Source organism: Urocampus carinirostris, chromosome 2, assembly GCF_059441175.1.
Source record: "Urocampus carinirostris isolate Australia breed hairy pipefish chromosome 2, RoL_Ucar_1.0, whole genome shotgun sequence".
Classification (NCBI taxonomy): Eukaryota; Metazoa; Chordata; class Actinopteri; order Syngnathiformes; family Syngnathidae; genus Urocampus; species Urocampus carinirostris.
The window spans coordinates 33740825-33764780 of NC_142350.1; the positions used below are offsets into that span (position 1 = coordinate 33740825).

The 23956-nt window shown below is 38.3% G+C and overlaps 1 protein-coding gene and 1 pseudogene across 2 annotated transcripts in view; one reads left to right on the forward strand and one right to left on the reverse strand.

Annotated features, from left to right (window-relative positions):
* Nucleotides 1–23753, reverse strand: part of hace1 (HECT domain and ankyrin repeat containing E3 ubiquitin protein ligase 1) — a 38934-nt gene extending 15181 nt beyond the window's left edge. The window contains exons 1-16 of one of the 2 annotated variants that reach the window (XM_088326238.1): nt 23440–23753; nt 19700–19754; nt 19528–19617; nt 18431–18535; nt 18287–18362; nt 18029–18160; nt 15882–15964; nt 15057–15153; nt 14865–14966; nt 14687–14793; nt 14425–14575; nt 13208–13270; nt 9591–9892; nt 3952–4020; nt 3710–3797; nt 528–639 (exon numbers count right to left, since the gene is read on the reverse strand). In XM_088326238.1, the coding sequence (XP_088182364.1) occupies nt 528–639; nt 3710–3797; nt 3952–4020; nt 9591–9892; nt 13208–13270; nt 14425–14575; nt 14687–14793; nt 14865–14966; nt 15057–15153; nt 15882–15964; nt 18029–18160; nt 18287–18362; nt 18431–18535; nt 19528–19617; nt 19700–19754; nt 23440–23527 (1720 nt within the window). In that variant the 5' untranslated portion in view covers nt 23528–23753. The remainder of the gene's footprint in view (nt 1–527; nt 640–3709; nt 3798–3951; nt 4021–9590; nt 9893–13207; nt 13271–14424; nt 14576–14686; nt 14794–14864; nt 14967–15056; nt 15154–15881; nt 15965–18028; nt 18161–18286; nt 18363–18430; nt 18536–19527; nt 19618–19699; nt 19755–23439) is intronic. The other variant, XM_088326240.1, reaches the window with a different exon arrangement.
* Nucleotides 20262–20399, forward strand: LOC148371685 (U2 spliceosomal RNA; annotated as a pseudogene).
* Nucleotides 23754–23956: the final 203 nt, after the last annotated feature.

Below are 23956 nucleotides of genomic sequence, written 5' to 3' on the forward strand. Positions count from 1 at the left end.
GCTGATATAGATTAATAAGCCAATGATGACATTTTTCGGCAGTAAATAGAAATAAATTACCACTGGTAAACATTTAATTTAAAAAATTTAGTAAAGCATACAATGGGAATATAAAACGTCAGTGACTTCTGTTTATTTTACATTGTTTAAAGACAGAAGGACGAATCATTTGTCGGGCCCTGATATAAAATCAGTACATCGGATACTGAGCTTCAGCTTCATAAGGGCTGAATCAAGACTGATGTATTGATAGTTAAGTAGACACTCAAAATAAGGAGCAAAGACATCAATGCATTTTGAAATTGCAAAGAAAACAGGAGAACTGTTAAAAAAAAAAAAAAAAAAAAAAAGAACATTCCAAGATGTTCCAAAGGTCCTTCCCTGAGCCCTTAATTTTTCTCCTTGGTTAGAAAAAGCAGATTTGCCCTAAAGGGTTTGGAAATCAAAGACTCATAGTTTCATTTTCTTAATTTTCATTTTGATTAGTATCCTGTTTATTCAGTATTTGTGTATGCGTGGTTGTACACCTCGATGGATGAGCAGGATGTCACTCTCATTGACCGGACGATGAACCATGTCAGAGTCTGGTTGCCCAGCCAGGAGATGCTCATAGAACCACTCACAACGATCCTTGAAGGGCTGCAGTGGAAAATGCAACAAATATCTCAAAGTGTTCGCCCCTTTAAATTAACTACTACTTCTGATTATTTTTTGTCAAATCTGAGACTGAATTTTTCAGTTTCAACCAACAGCCTGGAAGGACTTCATTGTTGAAATACGCCCCGGTAATACAGAGTTGAGCTAAGAGCCATTTGCATAATGTATGCCTTTGTTCTCTAAGTGGCAGAGGTAGAGCGAAGAGCAAGAATGGAAGGGAGAGTGATTTTTCACTTGGGCTGTGAGGCGAAACAAAGGTTGAATCAAGTGAAATCAAATTCAGATTCAAGTCTGTAATTAAAACAAGGAAAGCCGCAATCCATACGCAAGACTAAATGCCGCAGTTTAAATATGAATGCAGAGAAGCAAGCGATTGACGCAAACACAATTTAATACAAGGAGCAACATAAACAGAGCTTAGGGAGAGTGTTGCCGTGGATACCAGTATGCAAAGATCCAGGAGTTAACAGAGAGAATTTGAATAGGGAGCTTTCCGTATAACAGAAACAAAGTTCTTGGATAAATGCAGTATTTCCAGGTGATACAGCGAGTTTTTCATAGGTTTGCTGTTCCTGTTAAGTATTTTCTACCTTGGACCTTGGATTGATTAGGTACAGCCAGGAAGGATTTTGGGACATATAAATTTCAGAGACAGTCACAAGAAGGCACTCTAGACAGGGGTTGGGCCATAGAGCAAATTGACTTGATTCATTAACCAATTAAAAATGAGCCAAATTGTGAAATCAGTGAAACTAAATCAATAGTTAAAGAAATATAATTGTTAAAAGGGCATATTTTTCTTAAGACCATTATACAAATGTGGGGGCAAAAGCAAAAAACTAAACATGTAATGGAACTGAAAAACTGATATACAATACCCCGGAAAAAAGAAGAAGAAATAAAAACAATTATTTTTGCACTGGCTTGCAAAAAAGTCAGTGAAAGACTTTTTGAGGACTCTTATATTTTTTATTTGTATTTAATTTTTTTGGGCCGAAAGGAAAATGCACTTTCTGTGATTTTCAACTAGTTTTGTTTGGGTGGGTGTCTTAGTAGTTAAATTTCAGTGCATCTTTATAGTTTTTGATAATTATTATTCCCGTAAATTCCGGACTATAAGCCGCTACTTTTTTCTCAAACTTTCAACCCTGCAGCTTATTAAGTGATGCGGCCGATTTTTGTAATTTTTCTAACGGCCGCCAGCGGCGCTCGAGTACAAGAGGTAAGATTTAGACCGGTGGAATGTATGCGCCGAGGAAGACTGCAACTTCTTGGCTTGTGCATAAATTAAATTAACGTAAACATACCCTCATCATGCAAAATGCAAAAAGAAATTCACATGATGCAGCTTTCAAGCTAAAAGCAATCGAGCAGTCCGATAAAGAAGGAAACACAGCTATTGCACATAAACTTTACCAGACCCGTTTACTGTGTTGCGAGCGTGTTGCTAGCGTGTTTTGGAATAAGGGAGCATGGGACGATGTCTATATGACAGTTTATTTCCGACACTGAGGAAGACGACTTTGATGGCTTCAGTTCTAAGGAGGAAGATGAGGACGGTTTACCGTGATTTTTACAAGTACGGTATGTTTTTTTAACAGACCCGTTTACTGTGTTGCGAGCGTGTTGCTAGCCATGGTCCAAACATTTTTGTGTGTGTCTTTTGCTACTTTTTCCCTTTTTCAATTTTCTTTGTTTTTGTGTATGTGTATGTCTTGCTGTCGGTCACCCCTCTCGAGGGATATGACCAGGGTATATAGATAGATTATTATTTCAAATAACTGTTGGGCTGGAGTTATTGTTTTGCTTACAGAACATTAAAATTCTAGTCTCCTAGTATGAATAATGAAAAAAGGTATTACTTTTTTGGGGGGGCAAGATATTGTTCTACCCATTAGTGCAATTTTGATATAGTGCAGTGGTTCTAAATTTTGTGGGGCGGCCCCCATTTTTTTTTTTTCAATTGGGCAGATAATGTGTAGTGTTCCTCCTCACAATCATGCAGATATATTCCCAAATATTCCTCAAGCCATGGAACTCAAGAAATTAATTTTCAAGGTATACAGTTTGACCTCATATCCCCTGGAGCATGTGTCGCCAAACCCGTGCCCGCGGGCACGCTAGCGCTCGCGGCGACATTATCACGTGCCCAGGGGCCCGTTCTAAAAATAGACCTAATCACGGGATATCAATGCCTAAAATATGATTAAATTGTGTTGCAATTTTTTGGGGGGGGGATTGCATTTACAGAGATGTAAATTAAACACAAAAATCATGAAAAATATATAAAAACCTAAAAATAAGATCAAAGTAGCGGAGTTTGATAATCTGGGAACTTTTACGTAGAACGGCGCATAGGTGAGTGTGCATGATAGTCGCAGCCTCAATCTTGAGTGTCGCCAAGAAGTCCAAATCGATTTTTACATTCTTAAAAATGACGGGAAAAGGAAGAAACTTCATACTTTTGAATAGGAGGAAACCTTATTTTTTATTCATGTTAAAGAAAACCGCGTGTGTCTCATTTTAAGAGCGATTGTGGTTGCGTCAAATAAGCACAACGTTGAGCGCCACTTCAGCCCTTGTCACAAAAGCTTCCACGCTATTGTAATTACCTGACCGGCAGCGCACCACGAATAGAAAAGGCCCGCGGGTTAAATGCAACTTTAGGAAAACAGCAGTCTTTCTTACAAGGCCAGTAAACAATACAACACAATTATAACCATTTTTTATAAATTCAAAGTCAACAGGACAGAATCCCTCAAAAAATGTTTGGTCTTTTGGGGTAATCTTAGCAGTATGAAGGTGGAAAATTATGTCAAGTCCCTCTATGTGACCCTCATGTTGTGTAAAATAAATATCAATTTATCAAACTACAAAAATGCATGATTATGATAGTTCATGTATTTTTGCTTATTATTCAAATCAATGTTCTTTTGTAAGGAATTATGTTTTTTACCACTAGGAGGATATGAATAATGTACAATGTCTCTTTAAATTAACACCAACGCTATACTATACTATATACAGTCTGGAAGTCGTTCTGTATTTTTACCTGCCCCTTAATGATATGCATGAAACGTGACATCAGCTCTGGACATTCCAGCAGGAAGTGGAAGTGGTTAAAGATTATTTTTGGATTCCTGTTAAGAGGAAACAAACAAAAAAACAGAGATTTCAGGACGTGAACAGTGAGCAGCGGGACAAAAATTAAAGGTCGATTGATCTTTTTAAATCAATAGCCAGTCTCTGGCACTGTGAAGAGCCTATGTATGGCTTGGTCGGACACTGACTCACCTGTTTACAAAGCACTTCAACACCTCGTCATGCTTGCAGACAAACTCAATGAAGTGAGGGGATGTCATTCTGGGTGAGAAAAGAGAAGAAGTGATGAGTGAGGAAGGCGGGCGAAATGGACAGCAGCAACTATTCTCTGGCAGCCTCCGCTTTCCAATTAGATATAGATTACTCATCTGAAAGAGCCAAATGTCTACAATGAAAATAATGAATTGCCATAGCAGACAAAACTAGAAGACTCCTAATCGAGAGCCATGTGGGCCAAAACAAGAAAATAAAAAATAAAAATAGGAAGACAGGCATCTCATTGTGGCTGACATGTCAATACTGGAATTCCGTTGGCTGGTAAATTGGTATGCTTAGTGATCTAAAGTAGTATAATTATAGACTGGCTGAGTTTAACCTAAATGCGAGTGCAAAAAGAAAGGTAGACAAACCAAAGGGCCACAGGGGAAGAAGATAATCTCAATGCCTCACAAAATTACACTATACACTAGTGGCACAGAATTAGCTGTAGAAAGAATATCACTTTAGTATTAAACTAAGTTGCACATCACTTGATTTTGAAACTTTTCTGGGAGACTAATAACAAACCTAATGTTTAATGTCCCAATTTTAAAGCCCAGATCGACACTCCACTAACGTGAAAATCGTCCAGTCCTTAAAAAAACAAGTTAAACATCCCCTATGGCACAACAGCATTTATAATAAGATTGTTGGAAGTTACGCTCCATAAAAAATAAATAATGGAAAAGCTACATTTTACTCGCATTTTTAAAAGGACAAAATCATGGTTCAATTACTCGTTAAAAAGACTGCATTTACTGTAAATAAGAAGTTCATTGTTGCTCAACGAGATCATTTACAAGAAAAAAAAAACATATGCAATCTGGTCTTAAATGATTCAAAACAGCCCCTTGTGTAGTGTTTGGCAGTGCTATTTATTTACAGTTTAATTACAGTCCTTGTTATCACTATTTACTGGTCCAGTTTACATCCCTCCGGGCCAATGTCAGGGAAAGAGAGAGCTTCTACACTGCCTGTTTGAAATAATTTCCTCATCCAACCCAACTTAATGATGATTATTGTAACCAAAACACTATAGTTTATTGAGAAGATGATTACCTAAATCACATGGAATAGTCATTTGAAAATTCAGGTGAAAGCCTTTTGAGGGCCATAATTCCCTTACATATTGCAACTAATAGAATCCTTGAATGCAGCTAATGAATTTTCTCAGGTTTTACAGCATGAATCCTGATTGGGACTGGCTCCAACAGAACGTTCATCAGTGTCTTGGGGTCCAATTGTTGCCTGGTGGTCACCATTACGTGGGTAAGGACATGAACAAAAAACATTGACCACTAGTACATTTGTTTATGTTATTCTACGTGAGGATTCACCAACCATTTCAATGGTAGTATGTTACGATTACATTTGTTCACGGATCATCCCTTAACCGACTGGGTTATCAGGGTACCACTTCCTGTGGTGTGTCTTGGGCAAGACAGTCTGGTGGCACTCGTCCCTCAGCAGGACGGTTTTTTTTAACGATATTATTACTTCATAACTTCATTTTTAACAGGGGTGGAGCTTAAAGGGGCTGAGCCAACTACAAAGGCATCTTGCTCCAAAAAGGGTACTGGAAAATAAATTTCAAAGCTATGATTATGAAATCAAGTATGTAAAGACACAGATCATGTTACCGTAAATTCCGGACTATAGAGCGCACCTGATTATAAGCCGCACCCATCACATTTTAAGGGGAAAACCGATTTTGTCCATACACAAGCCGCACCTGTATATAAGCCGCATGAACCCACACCAAACAATCACGAGATTAATCCAAGCCAAACTTCTAGTCCCGCGATTGAAACTAAAGGTCCTTCATTGAAGCACACAGTTCAAAAATCACAGCTGCGAAAATTAACGCAAAATGATATAGGTACTTAAAATTTGGCGTTGGCGTTTGCTCTGCCCCTCTTTTTTAATTTGCTCGTGCAGAATAAGTGTCTCAAATAAATACAAATAAATACATTACAAAAATATACAGTTGCAAATACATATTACACATATTTACAAAGAAAGACGGTACATCGAGAGAGTTTTCAAAGCTTTAATAATAATAATATAACTTTCATCCCAAACCGTGCCTTTGGGAGGTAGCCTCACGCTACTAAAAAGACGCTCGCATACCTACTAGTCAGTCTGTTAATGAAATAAAAGCCGTAATCGAAAGAATCACGGCAGACCACCCGCTTCTTCCTTATTGGTAAGGACATCTGAGTTGTCTTTCTCAATGTCGGAAAAAAATCTCGCATGATGACATCGTTCCACGCTCCCTTACATCAATACATTCCAGTAATATGCCCGTTTTCCTTTGACATTGTGGCTACGTCATGAGCCCATTTTGTGCATTTTGCACGACGAGGGTATGTTTACGCTCACATGTCGTGATCTTCCTCGGCACACATATTTCACCGGTCCAAATCTTTCTTCTCATACTCGAGCGCCAACGGCGGACCGTTAGAAAAATTACATAAATTGGCCGCATCTCTGAATAAGCCGCGGGGTTGAAAAATTGGGAAAAAAGTAGCGGCTAATAGTCCGGAATTTACGGTAATCTTTTATTATAGTAGTTAGAAAAAGAATAGAAACATCTCAAAAAAGCAACTTTGGTCTGCAGTGATCAAATTTTTAATGGCCCACTGCCCTTGTTAATAAATTAATAATATGTGGGCCATCAGTAATGTTGACCGCAGTATAAAAATAATTTGTACAAAAACAATAATTATTATTATTTCACCAGAGGGTGGTAGCCCTTTGACCACCTTGTCCTTGGCTTTCTGTGAAAGTTTTATCCCATCCCATTTCCGACATGGCAACTGTAAAATAAAAAAGTAAAGTTAACTGCGAGGGCTGCCGTTTTCCAAGTGGAAATCAGAGTATTTCTTGACCAAAATCCAAAACAACTGCGTCGGCCTAATTTGCGAAGAGACTATAATATAAAAATATCAAGAGGCACTGCCAGACAAAACATGAGGATGACAAAAAGCTAACAAACGCTGTGAAAAGGTGAATTAATTGAAACTGTTTTAACAGCACAGCAGGGATTTTTCACGAAACCCTGCGAGTCTAAATGAAAATGCTACAAAGGCGAGCTACAAGGCCCCGACGACAAACACCAAGCACTGCAAATCTTTCACAGAGGGTGACCTTATTGGACTGTAGTCAGACCTGATTCATTTTCAGCCAATTGAGCATTTGCTCCCTGTTAGCTTAAGATGTGATTTTAAGGTTCTGTTGGTAGTATACAAAATCATGCAAGGACTTTCTCATATCTTTCAGATTTAATTTCCCCGTATGTTCCGGTCCAGAGCCTTAGCTCTGAAAATGCTGGTCTACTAGTGATCCCAAGAGCCAAGAAGAGATCCGCAGGTTCGAGAGCGTTCTTCATTCGGGGCCCGTTGCTGTGGAATGCTCTTCGCCCTGAGATTCGATCTGCAACCTCAGTGGAAATGTTTAAATCTAAGCTTAAAACACACTTCTACTCTATAGCATATGAATAACCTATATTTTATGTTGATAATATGTGTATTATTTGCCCTCATGTAGGTTTTATATCGGGGATGGTGTCATAATAGACTCTTTGTGATTAAGGGCCATACAAATAAACATGACTTGACTTACCAAATCTGGCCCGCATTCTGAAAAGTTTGGAAACCTCTGCCTTTGCGGATTTTCACTGTACATGGTGTTCTGCATTCTGATTGGCTAAACAAAGGAAGATGTTTTGTAAACTAGTTTTGAAATTATAAGTTGACCATACAGAAGAAGTTAATTGTAAAAAAAAAATAAAAAAAAAAAATAAAATTATAAAGTACAGTAGACGCTGTCCTACTTGCGGAAGATCGTTCGTAAGTTGAATTTGTTCGTAAGTTGCTTCAGTGCTATATATTGTATGTTTAAGGTTTATATAAGTATGTTTAAGGCTTGTATAAGAAACCTGTATTGTTTTGTACAAAAGAATAAACATTTCATAAAATAATATGCCCTATAAGGATAACTAATGCTCAGTTTAACTTACTTTTGGAAGATTGGCTTCAAGAGTTAGGCGACTTCCTCCTCCGTTGTAAAAAGTGGCTGAAAAAAGTGTTCTGACCATTTTCTCAAACGCATCAAGCTTTCTTATTCCACTTTCATTTCAAAAGAAATGGCTCGCCTCTTCGTTACACTTAACACCAACCATATTGAATGAATGCACGAGATATTCAACAATAAAAATGTCAAAGTACTTAGCGTGCTGGAGATTCAGTACAGTATGTTTAAACACGAACTAGGAAGAGGAAGCGGATTTCTTCTTCGGGGTGGATGCTGGGCGGCCTCTCACAGCGCCACCACACGCCGATAGCGGCGAAAAGAAACACTACAGTAATGTCCTGTACTCGGAAAAAGGTGCGCACAATACAAAATCTAACTTACAGCAATGTCCGTTTTTTTTTCGACAACCCGAAATTAAGGTTCGTATCTACTGTTTTTTGTAAGTCGTATTGTCGTAAGTAGGGGAGCGTCAGTACTTTTATTTGTTGAACAAATACTTGAGCCTGCAAATTGGGTTTGTTCTTGAGTAATAAATAAAAGGTTTCTGCATCACAGATTTTCACATTTGGCAGGGGGTTCTGCCTCCCCATTATCTGTGATGACCTAGGGATTACTGTAATACCAATATTATTCATGTAAATAAACATTTCACATCTTTCCAATTTCCTAAAATTACTATGATACATCATTGTAATCTGATCTGGTGAGTTATTTTCAGAAACGATCCACGAGCACCTCGTTGTTTTTTGTGGCAGCCTGCAGGCAACTCATTGGCTGCTCTAGGGATTTTTAAAACTATGCAAATTTACTGTTTGATTTAAACAATGTACACAATTGATCCATCTATTTATCTATCAACTCTGAACTGAATATTTATAAATTATTTTAGAAGCTATAGTCTGCTACATAAAGGTGTAAATCTTCATTTTAAGTCATATTTGTTTTTGTTCCGACTGTTGTAATAAGATTAGGTTTGTGTTCATTGTCAGGCCTGATGTTTTCTACGAGGTCAGGTTGGTCTGTTTCACACACCCCAAAAACTTGTCAACTAATTGGCTTGGAGAGTGATTTATGTAGTAGATATACAATTTAGTAATATAATGACTAATGATGCCTGTTCTCGCACAAATTGAAAAAAATAAATTGACCCCTTGCGAGCTTAGATTAATCCATATGTGGACCAGTAAACAATACCTTGTGGATAGCCCTGCTTTATATAATTATTCTGAAGATCCAAAATGGCATAGCTTTATATATTGTTATAATTCTAAAATGTCAATATATTATATTTAACGAATGCATAAACTGCCCAGAAAGTGTCTCCTAGGCGCCTTTTATTCTACCATTGGTAGCGCTGCATTTGTTATCCAGATGTGGCATTTAAAGTCGCAAAATGAGTATTATTTTGTCCATAGCCCAAGCTAGACTACTGCTTAAACCTTCATAATGGGCAATTCTGCCCTTCTACAAGCATCCGACAACAAAATCTGTGCTTCTTGACTTCTCCTTTGATTGGATAGTAAGTGCAGTAGACAAACCCTTGTGGCATCTGGCACGAACAACACATGTAGAAGGCCTGGATCACAGCACTGAGCCGATTGGCTGTCATGGAGATAACGTCTTCCCCATCAGCATACACCTCTGTTTCCATGACAATCTGAGAGTCCAGGGAGGTGGAGAGCTTTGGTGTGGTGCTCGAGTGATCGACTTCCCGCTGCTTGAGGAGCAGGGAGGCTATCTCACTGTTGGAGGAGGTGGATGAGGGGTTCCGGTTTCTGTCCAGTTCAGTGGCGATCAGTACGAGCCACTCGTCCAGGGAGTGCCAAAGCAGCTCCAGTGGCTGTAAACACAAACAAAATGTGAGAGGTAAATCTGATAAGTGGAGAGGGGAAAAATACAGGGAATTTTAAATGATGACATCAGAAAAGAAGAACTGATTTTGCTTTCAGGGTATTTTCAGGTAGCTGCCTTTAAAATTGTTTAATGTTATTGGCAAAATAAATTGAAAGCTGTTCAAAGGAATATATTGCATTTTTAAAACTTTTAAAACATTCATTGAATTTCCAAAAACCTGAAGATGTCCTGTCATGCATTTATAATCTTACGTAAAAGAAATACAATTACTATGTTGGTCTTTTATTTTAACTAGATCCAGTATGATGAAATAATATATTTACTAGACGTCATAACGATTTTAAAATGCATTTATGTCCTTTAAGCAAAAAAGTAAATGAATTAAAATGGTCTTAACATTGTGTGCGGAGTAATAATTTAAAATAATAAAACATAATAATAATAATAATCATGATAATAACAATGAAAAAAATATCAAACGCCACAGCACTATGCATGTTTACAGCTGTGGCTAGCCCTAAAATATGACAATGTTTTTCTCATCTCATCTCATTAGGTGCACCGCTTATACTCAGTAGGGTCGCGGGGGTGCTGGAGCCCATCCCAGCTATCATCAGGCAGTGGGCAGGGGACACTCTGAACTGGTTGCCAGCCAATCGCATGGCACACAAGGACAGCCAACTCGCTCGCTCATTCACACCTAGGGACAATTTGGACCGGCCAATTCACCTGAAATGAATGTTTTTGGAATGTGGGAGGAAACCGGAGTGCCCGGAGGAAGCCCACGCAAGCACGGGGAGAACATACAAACTCCGCACAGGAAGGCAAGTACCTGGATTCGGACCCACGCAGGAGGTTCCCATGACCTGAGAACTGTGCCGCACACGCGCTAACCACTGTGCCGCCGTGCTGCCCGACAATGTTTTTCTTTTGACATAAACAATGCAAGAAAGCATATCTCAGAGCCAGCAATGAAACAATAATAGGCGAGCTGAAAAGCTGAATAGCTGCAATTGCTATCATAATTATACTTGAGGGGGTATATGTAAAATGGATCACACATCCATTGATTTATCACATGGACCTAATTCACAATATCTAACAGGGTTGTCAAACATAGAGCAAGCAGGCCAATATCAGCCCTTTAAGACCTTCAATATAGCCTGTGGGATGGCTGTATAACTGCAAAGACATACTATAAGAACCCTGCAGACTGACTGAAAACAGGCCTGGGTTATACTCAGTACTTCATAGGCGTGGTGAACCAACGAGCTTTTGTTGTTCTCCAACCAAGCTACTGCTGAAAAGTAATGGCAGACTTAAGTGCCAACTTATTTTCCAATTGACTAACCCACACTACTACAACAACCTGCACTGAATGAATTTTTATAAAGCATAGTACCAAGCAACTAACGGTTAGGCTCGGATGGCAAACTGCTCCTCAGTTTTCCCAATGCAGGATATTTGCCCGGGTCCAATTATGTCTCTGACCACCATGCGCATTTTTTTGAGTGTAATCCAGGAACAAGGAAAAACAGAGAGATCGTGTTTATTTTGTGTGGGAAAAATACTGACTTAGGCAAGTGTTAAAGTGATAGCAAAGTCAAGTCATGTTTATTTTTATAGCCCTTGCTCACAAGAAGTCTCAAAGGGCTGTACAGATTACAGACTACCATTACACCATCCCCTGATCTGAAAGCTACATGAGGGCAAGGAAAACCTTGGAAACCTCAGCATGAGGAAACTGAAGATAGCTGACCGACCGTTATCTTGCGAGCCTTCTGTTGGTTGGACGGTGCAACAGATAAAATGTTGTGTGTGTGTGTAAGGGTGGTTTTAGCAGCTGCTGTGAGTGTAAATGGTCATCTGCAGAAGTTTGTTTCTCTTTGTGAACATAAATCTTCGCGAGTTTGTTTAAAACGTGTTATTAGATGTTAGACATCTGTGGGGGAGAAGCTGAAACATGCTGTCAGGATAAAATACCCTTTAAACTGTAGACTTGAATGCTATCCATTTTTTATCACTTTGTTGTATGCCAATTCATCATTGGTTGGCAATCAGGTCAGCATACAGACTAAACGCACCGGGGATAAGCAGTAGCCCACATATGAGCAGATCTGAAAATGGCTACAGGGATTGAAACCTCCATATTCACTGTGATCATACAGTGTAATACAAACATTGATCAATGTACAGTAGGGCTGTACGATTAACCCAAATCTAATCAACATAGCGATGTGACGTAGTGCAATTGCGCTATTGTAAGTCACCCGTTTTTTTTTCAAGGGTTTATAGACAACATTGCTAACAAAGCTCCTCAGAAGAGGGTGCCGTTTACTTAAGTTTAACCCCTTAACAATCCTGTAAAATTCACATAAAACCCAACCTGAGACAAGTATATTGAATGTTGTTGTTGAACCGTTTGGAGAATTGGGACGGTTTTGGTCTCTTTTGAAAGTGCCCAACTGAAATAACCACTGCAAGTGCTACTAAGATTTAATAATCAACGTTAGAATACACAGAAATAGTAGTTTTTTATTCTGGCCTGATTTTTTTCACATGCAAGATGAGTGTAGCAAAGGCATCATAGCTGGAAAACATGAGGGACAAATGCATGAAGCCCAACATAATCCCAGGTTAAAATTGAACACAATCTGAAAAACTAAACATTAGTATTTTGCACATTTTTAAGGGTATTTCTAGGCGTGACTGGTGACATCATATAGACACATATCTTTGCTTCACAACAGTCTGATGGCTCTGTCACTAGTATTAACTCACATTGCACATTTGAGGTTGTACTTTGTTAAAAACTGATAATAGGAAACACTAACAGATTAGGTTATAGTTTCAAAAGGTTTGGCCAACTTGAACGCAAATGTTTCATTTCATGGCCTCTGTACTACAGTTCATTTTGATACTTCTGGGATCCCACTTTAACCCCTAATCATCATAAGAAAATAATCCAGCAATCACATAAATTAGGAAGCCAAAACACTGGGTTAGGCAATAGGACAGACAACATGTTGTGAAATTTGATACAATTTTTAATTTAAAAATTCTTGTTTGATGGCTAGCAATTCTAATAACTTTAAATGATGCAGACAAATTTTTCAGTAAACATATGAAATATTGACATTGTCGACTATTGCCTGATCCAAATTGCGTTTTTAAATACTTGAAAATAACAATAGATTCAAGGGAAAAATAGGTCAAATCAAAAAAGCAAGAGTTCATCGATTGCGATTTAAAAAAAAAAAAAGGCAAATTTTAAAGTGGAAAAAAGATGTCAATGGCTCACATCTAATACAGCAGAAGCTGTCCAAGTGTCTTTTGAAACAGCATCTCCTTGTCTCATACGCATCTGCAACCAGTGGTGAAATGGAACCAAGTGACAGTTACTAGAGGATATTAATAAATAATCTATAAAGCGAAAATTTACAGGTTTTACTAAAAAATGAAATCATAAATATATTGAACATCACGTTCCTCATTCAGGTTTCTTTTAGCAGGGGTTTCAGGAATACACAATGAACAATATTATTTAAGAACAATCAATCTTTTAATGAGATAGATATTTGTAAAAAATATGTCAATCATTCATCAGGGTCTTTGTGTTAAAAAATGAAAACTGGGATAATTCCATATGCATTTTTTTTCACCTAATAAAATAAACAATGATGTTGGACACATGAACATATTTTAAAAATTAACTGAGTTAGTTACATTTTGAACGTTGCCAAGAAGGAATCGTTAGTTTTAAATAAAATCCATTTTAAAGGTTGGTACATAAGGCTTGCCAATGACTCGTGGCTAACAAACCAAACATTCTAATACACTTACAGTACAGTTTAACATTTGATCAATTGTGTATTTAAGAAATGTCATGCTCTTTTTTGGGGGGCAATGAAAACTAATTGGCATTTTCTGACATGAAGACCCCCGTGGCTGGGCAGTAAATTGAATGATTTCACTTGATCAGTCACTTATAATGGAAATTATTGCAAAATTTTCAAATAAAAAATATGAACTATGAAAATTGAACATTTAATCACCCGAGGTTGGTGCTTATTATTAAACAATACAGTATTTATTAACTAGATAATTGCTGCATTTAAACCAAACTGTCACACTCTACACTTTCACTATGAGCTATAAGTGTCAAATTTGCATTGATAAATATTTCATCCAGCTATTTTTGTCCAAACATTTTGCACAGGATGTTTAAAAAAAAAAGAATAAAATAATAAAACCTAAAACAGCTCAACAACACAAACACTATTTTAAGACTCCGAACATTTTTATTTCCACATTCAGATTTCTCAGTCCTCTTGATAGTTTATTTTACTGGTCGCCTCACTTTACAAAACAGTGCTGCCTTATGAAAGCACACTAACGCCATCTAGTGTTTAAAATTATAAAGACACAAATACGCACACACTGAATCACCATGTCCATGATGGCCGCTTTGATCTCAGAACATATGACACCTTACAAATTGAATTTCTGAGTACTTACCTTAAAAACCTGATTACGGGGAGTCTTATTGCCATTATAGCCCAAATCTATGCCATTATTGGGAGATGACGGTCCAAGACGGAAAACATGGCAGAAAATACGAACAATCCTTAATAAGCTCTTCATCTGAGCGTCATAGCTGCTAGAGAGGCTGTAGGGGGAACAAAGTGTGATGGATATAAGAATAATGTGCTGCATGTTGTAATCTCTTCGTCAATAGTAACACAGCTCTGGAATGAAGTGAATGCTTAAAAAAAAATACCTAAGCAGCTTATGTCCATTAGTTGTGGCGACTTCAGCCAGACTTGTCAAGATTCTTTGATAATTATTGTCACTCTGCTGGGAAACATGCTCCAATACCTGCCTGAGCTAAACACAAATAGAAATGTATTTTAAAAGGTTACAATTTTTTTTTGTTTAAATCCCTGAATTTTCCGAACCATATTCTCTTTGATGTCATCATTTTGTGTCATCTGAATGAGTATCTGGAAGAGTCTGCTGTGGTGCTGAATGAGAATTTCGCAAGTCTCTCCGTACCCTCCCTGGGAAAAAAAAATTAAGCAGGGACAAAATGACAACAGATGTATGAGATAAGGAATGAGATAAGGAATGAGCTGAGCTGCTATGCTAACCTGTACACAGAGATCTAGAGGAGTGATTCCATTCTTGTCAGAAAGATATTTGGCCCCTCGGGAAAGAAGTATTTGCGCTGTGTCTCTTTGGCCATGGCTGCAGTCGTTTTAGTGTTGAGGTTGTGTGTACGAAACAAAACAAAATCAGAATTTTGAATTAGTGTCATATTTTCAGCAGTGCATTGACTGCATTCACATAACACAGTGGCCCTGCTACATATGAGATTATTTTTTTCCTGGATCTAGCTTCTGTCTATAATTTCTCGTATCTCAAACAAAATTTTCCCATCAGAAATTACTGAACACCAACCAATCCGTTCCTGACATCGAAAAATCTTCCAGGTTAACCCTAATTAGCTATAAAAGACATCTTCTTGACCACTAAAAATACATTCAAATCGTAATTGAACATAAAAATACAATAATAAGATAAATAAGATATTAACAAAATGAAATAAGAATTTGTCAAGAGCACTTAACATGGAGGGAGTCCGCAGTTGCTAACAGAGGTGTATGTGTCTTGGTGGAGGAGTGAGGGAACACGACATAGCATGATTAAAAAAAAAAAAACGTGTGGGATCAGTTCTGTACGGCAGAAAACCCACATGCTACCTGGGACAAGCTAATGCTTGCGATGAGCAGTCCAGAACACTCGGCCCTGTAGTAGTAGCTACTTGAATTTCTTGCAACTTGGCTTTTCTTTCATAAATCAGGCAAAAATTTTTCTAGAAAGCCATCGCATATCTCGAAATTATCGTAACGACAACAGCTCGGATGTGGAAAGGCCACTTTATAACAATTAAAATGAATTACAGTTAGCCTTACCTGCAGGCAAAGTATAGAGGAGTGGCCCCTGAGACATTTGGTCGGTTGATGTTAGCACCACTGTCCAGGAGGCATAACACAGTCTGTCCACATACAAAACACATCAATCGTATTAATGGAATTCTGGAGAACGGTTAGGCTTATTTAGAACATTGTAATTGGTACATGCCACATGAGCTGGCAAAATAAAGTACAGTATTTAAAGGGTGAGGGTCCCACTGAGGAAGGCCCTACTGCCTGTAGTGGATTTTGCTACTAAAGCAAAAAGTAAACAGTAGCTTCAATTACACTTTCAATCTCTATGCACCACATCATTCACAGTATGCCCAAGAAAGAGGCTTTTTGCCCGAATCATTTGTTTCCTACCCTTCAGGTTGAACAAATTGATTAGTGCAGGCATGCCTCACCACAATAGCCATGAAGGCATGGGATTGACACCCCTGAAATAATCTCTTTGTCTGATCAAGATGGACAGGACTCAAGAGGCAGAATTAAATTCAGCAAGAAGTAGAGCTGTGCAAAAATGCATTATTACTGTCAACATCAAATGTATCATTTCTCTCATTAAATAAATAAATATATTTTTCATGTGGTGTTTTTCATCCTCCCCCCAAAACACATTTTTGAGATAAGTCTTTTCATATGAAAGTGATGCTATGTTGTAATCTGACACTGGATATAAAAATAGAGGCACATATGTGTTTGTGTTTTAAACCCATTATGTGTAAAGATTATGTGGAAAAATAATTGTAAAAATCACAAAACTGCACCATGATGTGTGAATATTAAAATATATTCTTTTTAATTCCTGGTTCATATGAGCAGGCTCCTGAGATATACTTGGTATTGTGTGTGCAGATCTTTGAGTATGGCACCATTTAGTAGAAGAAATCATTTCAAAATGCTCTTAGACACTCATTTTGTTTTGTGAATTTAAAGCCATGTATTTGATGCATTTATTAGCTATTCACGATGTCTTTTTTCTATTAGTACAATTAAGTACATAGTTGTTTTTTGGATCTACTTGTCCAATTTATCACAATAAAACTATTTTATGACTTTTTGACCTTTTTCTTGTTACAGTACTTTTTTTTCCCAAAGTGGCTTTCGATTCCCCCGTTGCAGTCTCATTTAATTCCTGGTTATTTTTTTTCAACTTTATCAACTTGTCTTGCCCAGCTTGTAACTGCGCTTTTCTCCCAGTCACCAGCATTCATCTGTGGTACTGTGACTATAAATAGTGTGATAATGGTAAATGGTCAGCATTTATATAGCGCTTTTCAAGTCAATGAAGACCTCCCAAAGCGCTTTACAATGTGCTTCACACTTACCCACACACATTCACACACCAATAGCGGCCATGCAGCCATGCAAGGAGCCAACCTGCTTATTGGGGGCATTAGGGATTCAGTGTCTTGCCCAAGGACACTTCGACATATAACACAAAGGAGCCGGGAATCGAACCTGCGGTCTCGAGATCAAATCTAATGCCTTTTCGTTTATCATCTACATCACTCGTGTTCCAGTCGCTCAATTGTGCGCTATCACTGCCGCGACCTGCGTTTGATTCTTGTGGTAAGAAATATGTATATTTGGACTGGTCATTCATTTCACAAATATAGTAATACAATTTCATAAAATCTTGTGTATAACGAGGACCAAAAGTATGCGTATGTGTTCCTGTCTGGAGCCTTCACTCTGAAAATGCTGGTCTACTAGTGATCCCAAGAGCCAAGAAGAGATCCGCAGGTTCGTGAGCTTTCTCCATTCAGGCCCCGGAGCTGTGCAATCCTCTGCCCTCTGACATTCGGTCTGCATCTTCAGTCTAATTGTTTCAATCTAGGCTTAAAACACATTGATCTTCTATAGCTTATGAATGACCTATATAGCATGTTGACAATGTCTGTGTATTGTTCATTAATGCTACATCCGTTGTAACTTGGTCATCCTTTTTATTTTGTATTTTATATTATACTTTAATAGTGCATTAAAAAAAATTGGGTTGAGTGGAATGTTAAACTTAGGAAGCAACAAGCTCATCCAAAAAATGTGTATTGAAGCTACTGAAAAGATAGTTTTCACAACACAAAGACAGATTGTAAAATAATGCCGTAACATTCTAAGTGTCAAGTGTGAATGTAGCTTACAGTTTTATGTCCATTTTGACAGGCTACATGTAAAGCCGTTTGCCCCATGGCATCCTCAACATCAACGTTAGACACATGCTGGACCAGATCGTAAAGAAGCTCCGTGCGACCATTAACCGCCAACCAGTGGATCTAAATCGGAGAAGTAGATGGACAAGCAAACCAGTCAGTGAAAAAAATACAACACAACATTGATTATTTAACTAAGTGATTTTTACAAGAATCTGCCCATAAACCCGAAGATGATTGACCACTCACAGCAGTCAGTCCCTCATTGTTGCAGATGTTGACATCAGCGTTATATTCTAATAGTTTGCCCATACATTTCTTCTGGCTGAAAGAAACAAACTTAGCAACGGTATAGTGAGAATTTTGTTCATACAACAAAAAACAGTCGTTTACCCATTCCGTGCAGCAAGATGCAGTGGAGTACAGCCCGAGATGTCCTGGTAGTTTGGATTGGCACCTCGCTTCAGCAGCAGAATGAGACACTCAACTGATCCACAGCTATGCCGAGGTGAATTTTTTTTTATTGGAAAAGCAAACAGACATGAATGTCCAACTTTCTATAATGAGTCTTTCTATGTTTCAATGCGGGCACATGCCAGTGGTAGTCATACCCACAAGCATATTTAATGCAGCGGATTCAATTGGGTGGTTTTCATTTTGTGGGCAGAACAAACCTGTTTGTTCAGCAGTGGGTATTATTCTGTTAAGTTGTTTGTTTGAAGTCGAAAAGTTGAATTACACTCGAGGAGCAGCACAATTGGCCGGTCTTGGGGTTACATTTACTTTTATTTTATTTTTAATTAACAGCCATCCTTTTAGAAGATGGTGAGTTTCTTGTGAGATGGTAAATTAAATAAACATTTAAATTAACAACTGATCATTTCGATAAAACACCAAACTATTTTAAAGATTACTTTGGGATATATATATATATATATATATATATATATATATATATATATATATATATATATATATATATATATATAAGTTTGGTGTGGTTTGTACATTGAGGTTAAATAGTTAAGTGGCCCTCACTTCTTTATGTATGCAGCCAACCGGAAGGACACTTCTGGAACAGTGTTGCAATCTTTAATTAAACCTTGAAGGAATGTAAGATACAAGCAAATTCAAATATTGAATGTGTTTAACATGAACCAACAAGCACTTAAGCCCTACTGTATAGGTTTTTTATTGTATAATATTAAATGCATTTTAAAGCTCTTTTTCCACAATAAAATGCAGATAAAAGTTCTGCATCAAAGAAATTCAATAAAACAAGTAATACATTTCACCACACTTTCTTCCCACACTGTATCACATTGTGTTAATTAGTATAGAAGCGTATTGACGTACAATCACATTGTGCCTTATATATCAAAGTGTGTATTGAATCACCAGGTTCACAAAGATACGCATCCTTAGTGGTAATAATCTGACGGTGAAAGAAACAAAACGTTGAATTTATTTTTCAGAAAAAAAGTTCTTACTTTGCAGCAATATGGAGCAGACTTCTCTTCACACGTCCAAATGCGTAGTTTACGTCAAACTTGGAGTTGAGAAGCAACTCTGACACTGATCTATAGAAGGCAGCAATGTGAAAATATGTTAAGAATCAAATGCTACAAGCAGGAACATAAATATATTTGTTTAAATGCTTACCTGTGTTGGTCAGCCATAACCATTGGCATTAGTGTATACACAGCAGTTTCATTATCTGTAAATGCAGGAATGAACAAAGGAGCTGAGAATCAGAAACACGCACACACACACACACACACGCACGCGCGCACGCGCACGCACGCGCGCACCCCTAGTGGGAGGTGGCCAGAGTCAAAAACATATTCACATTTTTGTTGACCCATTCTAGGAGATTGATACAGAGGAGGGGATTCCCAGGCCCCTCACTCAACGGAACTGATGTGTTGCAACATCTCGTTGAGTCATTAGGTGACCAACCCATAAGGCCACCGAACTGGTTTTAGATAAAGATTAAGGCACACATTAAACTTTCATTTAGAACACCGCCACCCTAATAATAATTATGTGTTGCCTACAGAAGGGATCCCCACTTACCAGGCCACAAACCAGGACCAGCACCGAGGTCATCCTAGTGGAGTAGTGGTTAGGATTCAGCTTTTTGCAAGGCTTTGATGCTAGGTCCTTAGCTTGGCCTGATGCTAGGTCCTTAGCTTGGCCTTAGCAAGGCTTTGATGCTAGGTCCTTAGCTTGGCCTTATCAAGGCTTTGATGCTAGGTCCTTAGCTTGGCTTTTTGCAATTCGGAGATGGAATAAGAGCTTGCTCTGTCCACTCCACGCATCGGCCCGGTATTGCAGTACCTCCGGGAACGGTGCATACCAGCTCAGTAGCCTAGATGGTAAGGCGCCCGCTTTGAGACTGGGAGGTCGGTGGTTCGCGCCCCGGCCGAGTCATTCCTAAGACTTAAAAAGTGGTCGGCGGCGCCCTCTGTTGGCTGCGGCTGCATCGGCTCGCTACAACGGGTCAGGTGCAATCGACATTTCGTTCTGTGTACATTGTTACACAGAATGACAATACAAGGAAATTATTATTATATTATTATTCGCAATGATCGCAGCAAGGCTTTAGGGCTAGGACCATAGCTTGGCCTTTTGGCTGAGAGTAAGTGTCCCGGCTCCTAGGCTTTGTAGCGTATTATGAACTGACCGATAACGGATAATGGATAATGAACAACGAAGATAGAACAATAACCCTTAAAAACCCCTTTTTTGTTATTGTGACATGGACAAAAAAATAATCAAATAATGTGCACTCTGTGTCTCTGAGAAAACACTCATATGCGCCATGGGGCATGGTGAAAAAAATCCACATGCTACATCAAATGACTAAACAACAAAACTGGTTTTAATTACCGGTAGTTGTTTTTAGAGACGAGGAAACGATTACATCCGTCAAAACAATGCAAAATTTGGGCGTGCTTTAGTTTATTGCTCACTCTCATGAATTGTTATCAGGAACATTGCCTGATAGCTAAACCTAAGGTATGTTCAGATTGCAAACTGATTCCTTTTTTTTCAGGATGCGTCGAGACTGTTATAAAATGAAGTTCCTTCCTTCCTTTCTCCAAAAATCTGATCATTTTCATTATACTTCCAAAAATAAACTGGCCTGGTTTGCCAGATTTGCAGAGGTTTGATGTTTACGATGCTGTTCAGCTTGAAATATTCATGGAATGACAATGATGCAGGCGTGCTTCCTGATAGGTGGCAAAAGTCAAAACAGCGATTTGCCGACCTTTGTACCTTATCGTTTTATGTTTTGACAGTCATGTTGACACATATTAACTTTAAATGGACAGTGTGTATTTTTTAAAACATATAATAATAATAATAATAATTATCATTTACATAACAAGCAAAAATATATCAGCCATCATATAAACGTGCGTTTTAAAAAATATAATGTAACATGAGCCTCAACTAGAGGGAGATGACATAATTGTTTGCCATCTTGCTGCTACTGTACCCAAAAACATGAAAAAGGCTGGGCAAAATTTTTTAATGAAAAATGGTGCAGTTTTCTCATGTTGAGTCAATGGAGTTTGTATTCTTCCTTGTGCTTTGGATCACTCGTTTTGGGTTGTATGGGACAATACAGGGACATCGAGTGGTCACATAATACACGTTGAAGGGTCCCTTTCAATTGGATTTATCTCTTATTAGCTGCACCGCTTATCCTCAGTAGGGTCGGGGGGCAATTGGATTTATATCAATTTAAAAATATATATAAACACTATAGATATTTTCGATAAATATGTTAACGGGGATTAATATGTCAAGAATTTATTTGGGTAATATATGTAATAGGAGTAGGTATCGGTACAATTGTTGGTGCTTTTTTTGTTTTCCGAATTCTCGTTTTGTGAAATAAGATTCCATTTTCTTGTTTTAAAAATATGTCTTCACTGCAGGGGAAAAATGAATGGGGTAGGCACTTAAAAGTTTCATGCTTCATCCTACTCCCTTTGGACACTTGTTCATGTATTATATGAATGCTATTACTGCAAGGTACATCTGGTTTTTGTGCAAAAATGTTTTTTCCCTTTTTGTCAATTAGTGTTTGATATTTTTTTCTTGCCTGAATAACAATCCACAAACATCACCCGTGCTTGCGTGGGTTTCCTCCGGGCACTCCGGTTTCCTCCCACATTCCAAAAACATGCATTTCAGGTGAATTGGCCGGTCCAAATTGTCCATAGGTGTGAATGAGCGAGTGAGTTGTCTGTCCCTGTGTGCCCTGCAATTGGCTGGCAACCAATTCAGGGTGTCCCCTGCCCACTGCCCGGAGATGGCTGGGATGGGCTCCAGCCCCCCCCCCGCGACCCTAATGAGGATAAGCGGTACGGCTGATGAGATGAGAAACAAACAAGCAAGATACATAAAATTTGCCGACACAGGACTCAGCATATTTTATAAATGATCACAAAACTCACTCGTCGTGTGGTAAATTCAATAATATTTTGGATACCGGACGTTGATCAATTTCCAAAAAGATTTTTCATTCAGTAAGTTCTCCACACAACACTGTTTTGGGTCACTTTTTTAAAGATAAGGAAACAGCTATTATTGTTAACCGGAGGGGTGTTGTAGCTCAGTTCAGTGTACAATAAGAAGTCAATGTCACACGGTTTAAAGGTGCTGTCCAGAATTTAAAAGTCATGATTGCATCCTCAGTCAGTACATTCATAGAGTACGTAGATTACTTAGACGTGCTCGAATAAACTCTTCTTTTTTCATATTTTTGGGGTGGCAGTTGTCGTTTGGACCGCATTTGTAAAAGGTCTTTGCTTACTTTTTCCATTACCATGCTACACTAACCAAAAAAAAAAAACGGGATGACAGGCATCCTACTCATCCCCGATTCGTTTAACTCGTGTGTTGCGCACCCCGTAACAGCGTTGCTAAAAGTAAATTAGGAGCAGATAGGCACAATGGGGAAAAAATATAAAGGCTCTTTGAACTAAGTTGGGCATTGCTAACACGTGCTTAGAGGACATATTATATGCCTTTAGGTGAGGCTCGTGGTACGTAAAATGAGTGTTAATTTAACAACCTACGAGTATCTTAAAAAGGCATGTTTAGATGATAGTTCATGTATGTTTTCTTTTAATTTAAATGTGGATTTAGAAAGCGCTTAACAATACACACTGTTACTTTAACAACCACAGAAATTAACCAAAAAATAATTTGGTTTTGGAAGGGCATGTTTTGTTTTCCTGTATAATGATTGCCAAACCGATAGACATAGCGCATACAATGTGCATTCGTTAATAGCAAATGCTGCTGCCCAAACACTACAGTACAGCACAGCATATGCTAAAGTGACCAAAAGCATTTCTACCTTCGCCACATTTCCGAGTTACCTTCGGGGAGTTCCACTGTCCTTGCCCTGCGAAGGGAGCGGGTCAGTCGGTTGAGCTGTACGTTAAGTTGCTCCATCGCCCGTTCCATTATAGGTGGACAGTCAATGGAGAGAAATTGCGGGGGACCACCGCCTTGCCCGATACATTTATCCGTGCCAAATTCGAAGACGTCGTCCCAGGGCGTCGCCCATGGGCGCTGCGGGGGTAGGACGTTTACCTGATATAGTACACCGCTTAACAGCTAACTCATTTTTTCCCCTCCTATGCTGTCCTCCTTCACGACATTTCGTACCCCGTTCATACTTCCTGTTGTGATGACGTCTGGCGCTCGCGATGTTTCTTGGGAAATGTATTCTTTGAATATTTCTCGGTTTCTAAAAAAAACTATCAAATCAACAGGTCACATAATTATTTAAATATTTAAAAAATATTTCAAATGTTTATTCCCAACTTAACTTCGAAAATGCAAATCATTGAAAAGTCATTGTGTCACAGTGAAGGTATTCATTCATCGAAT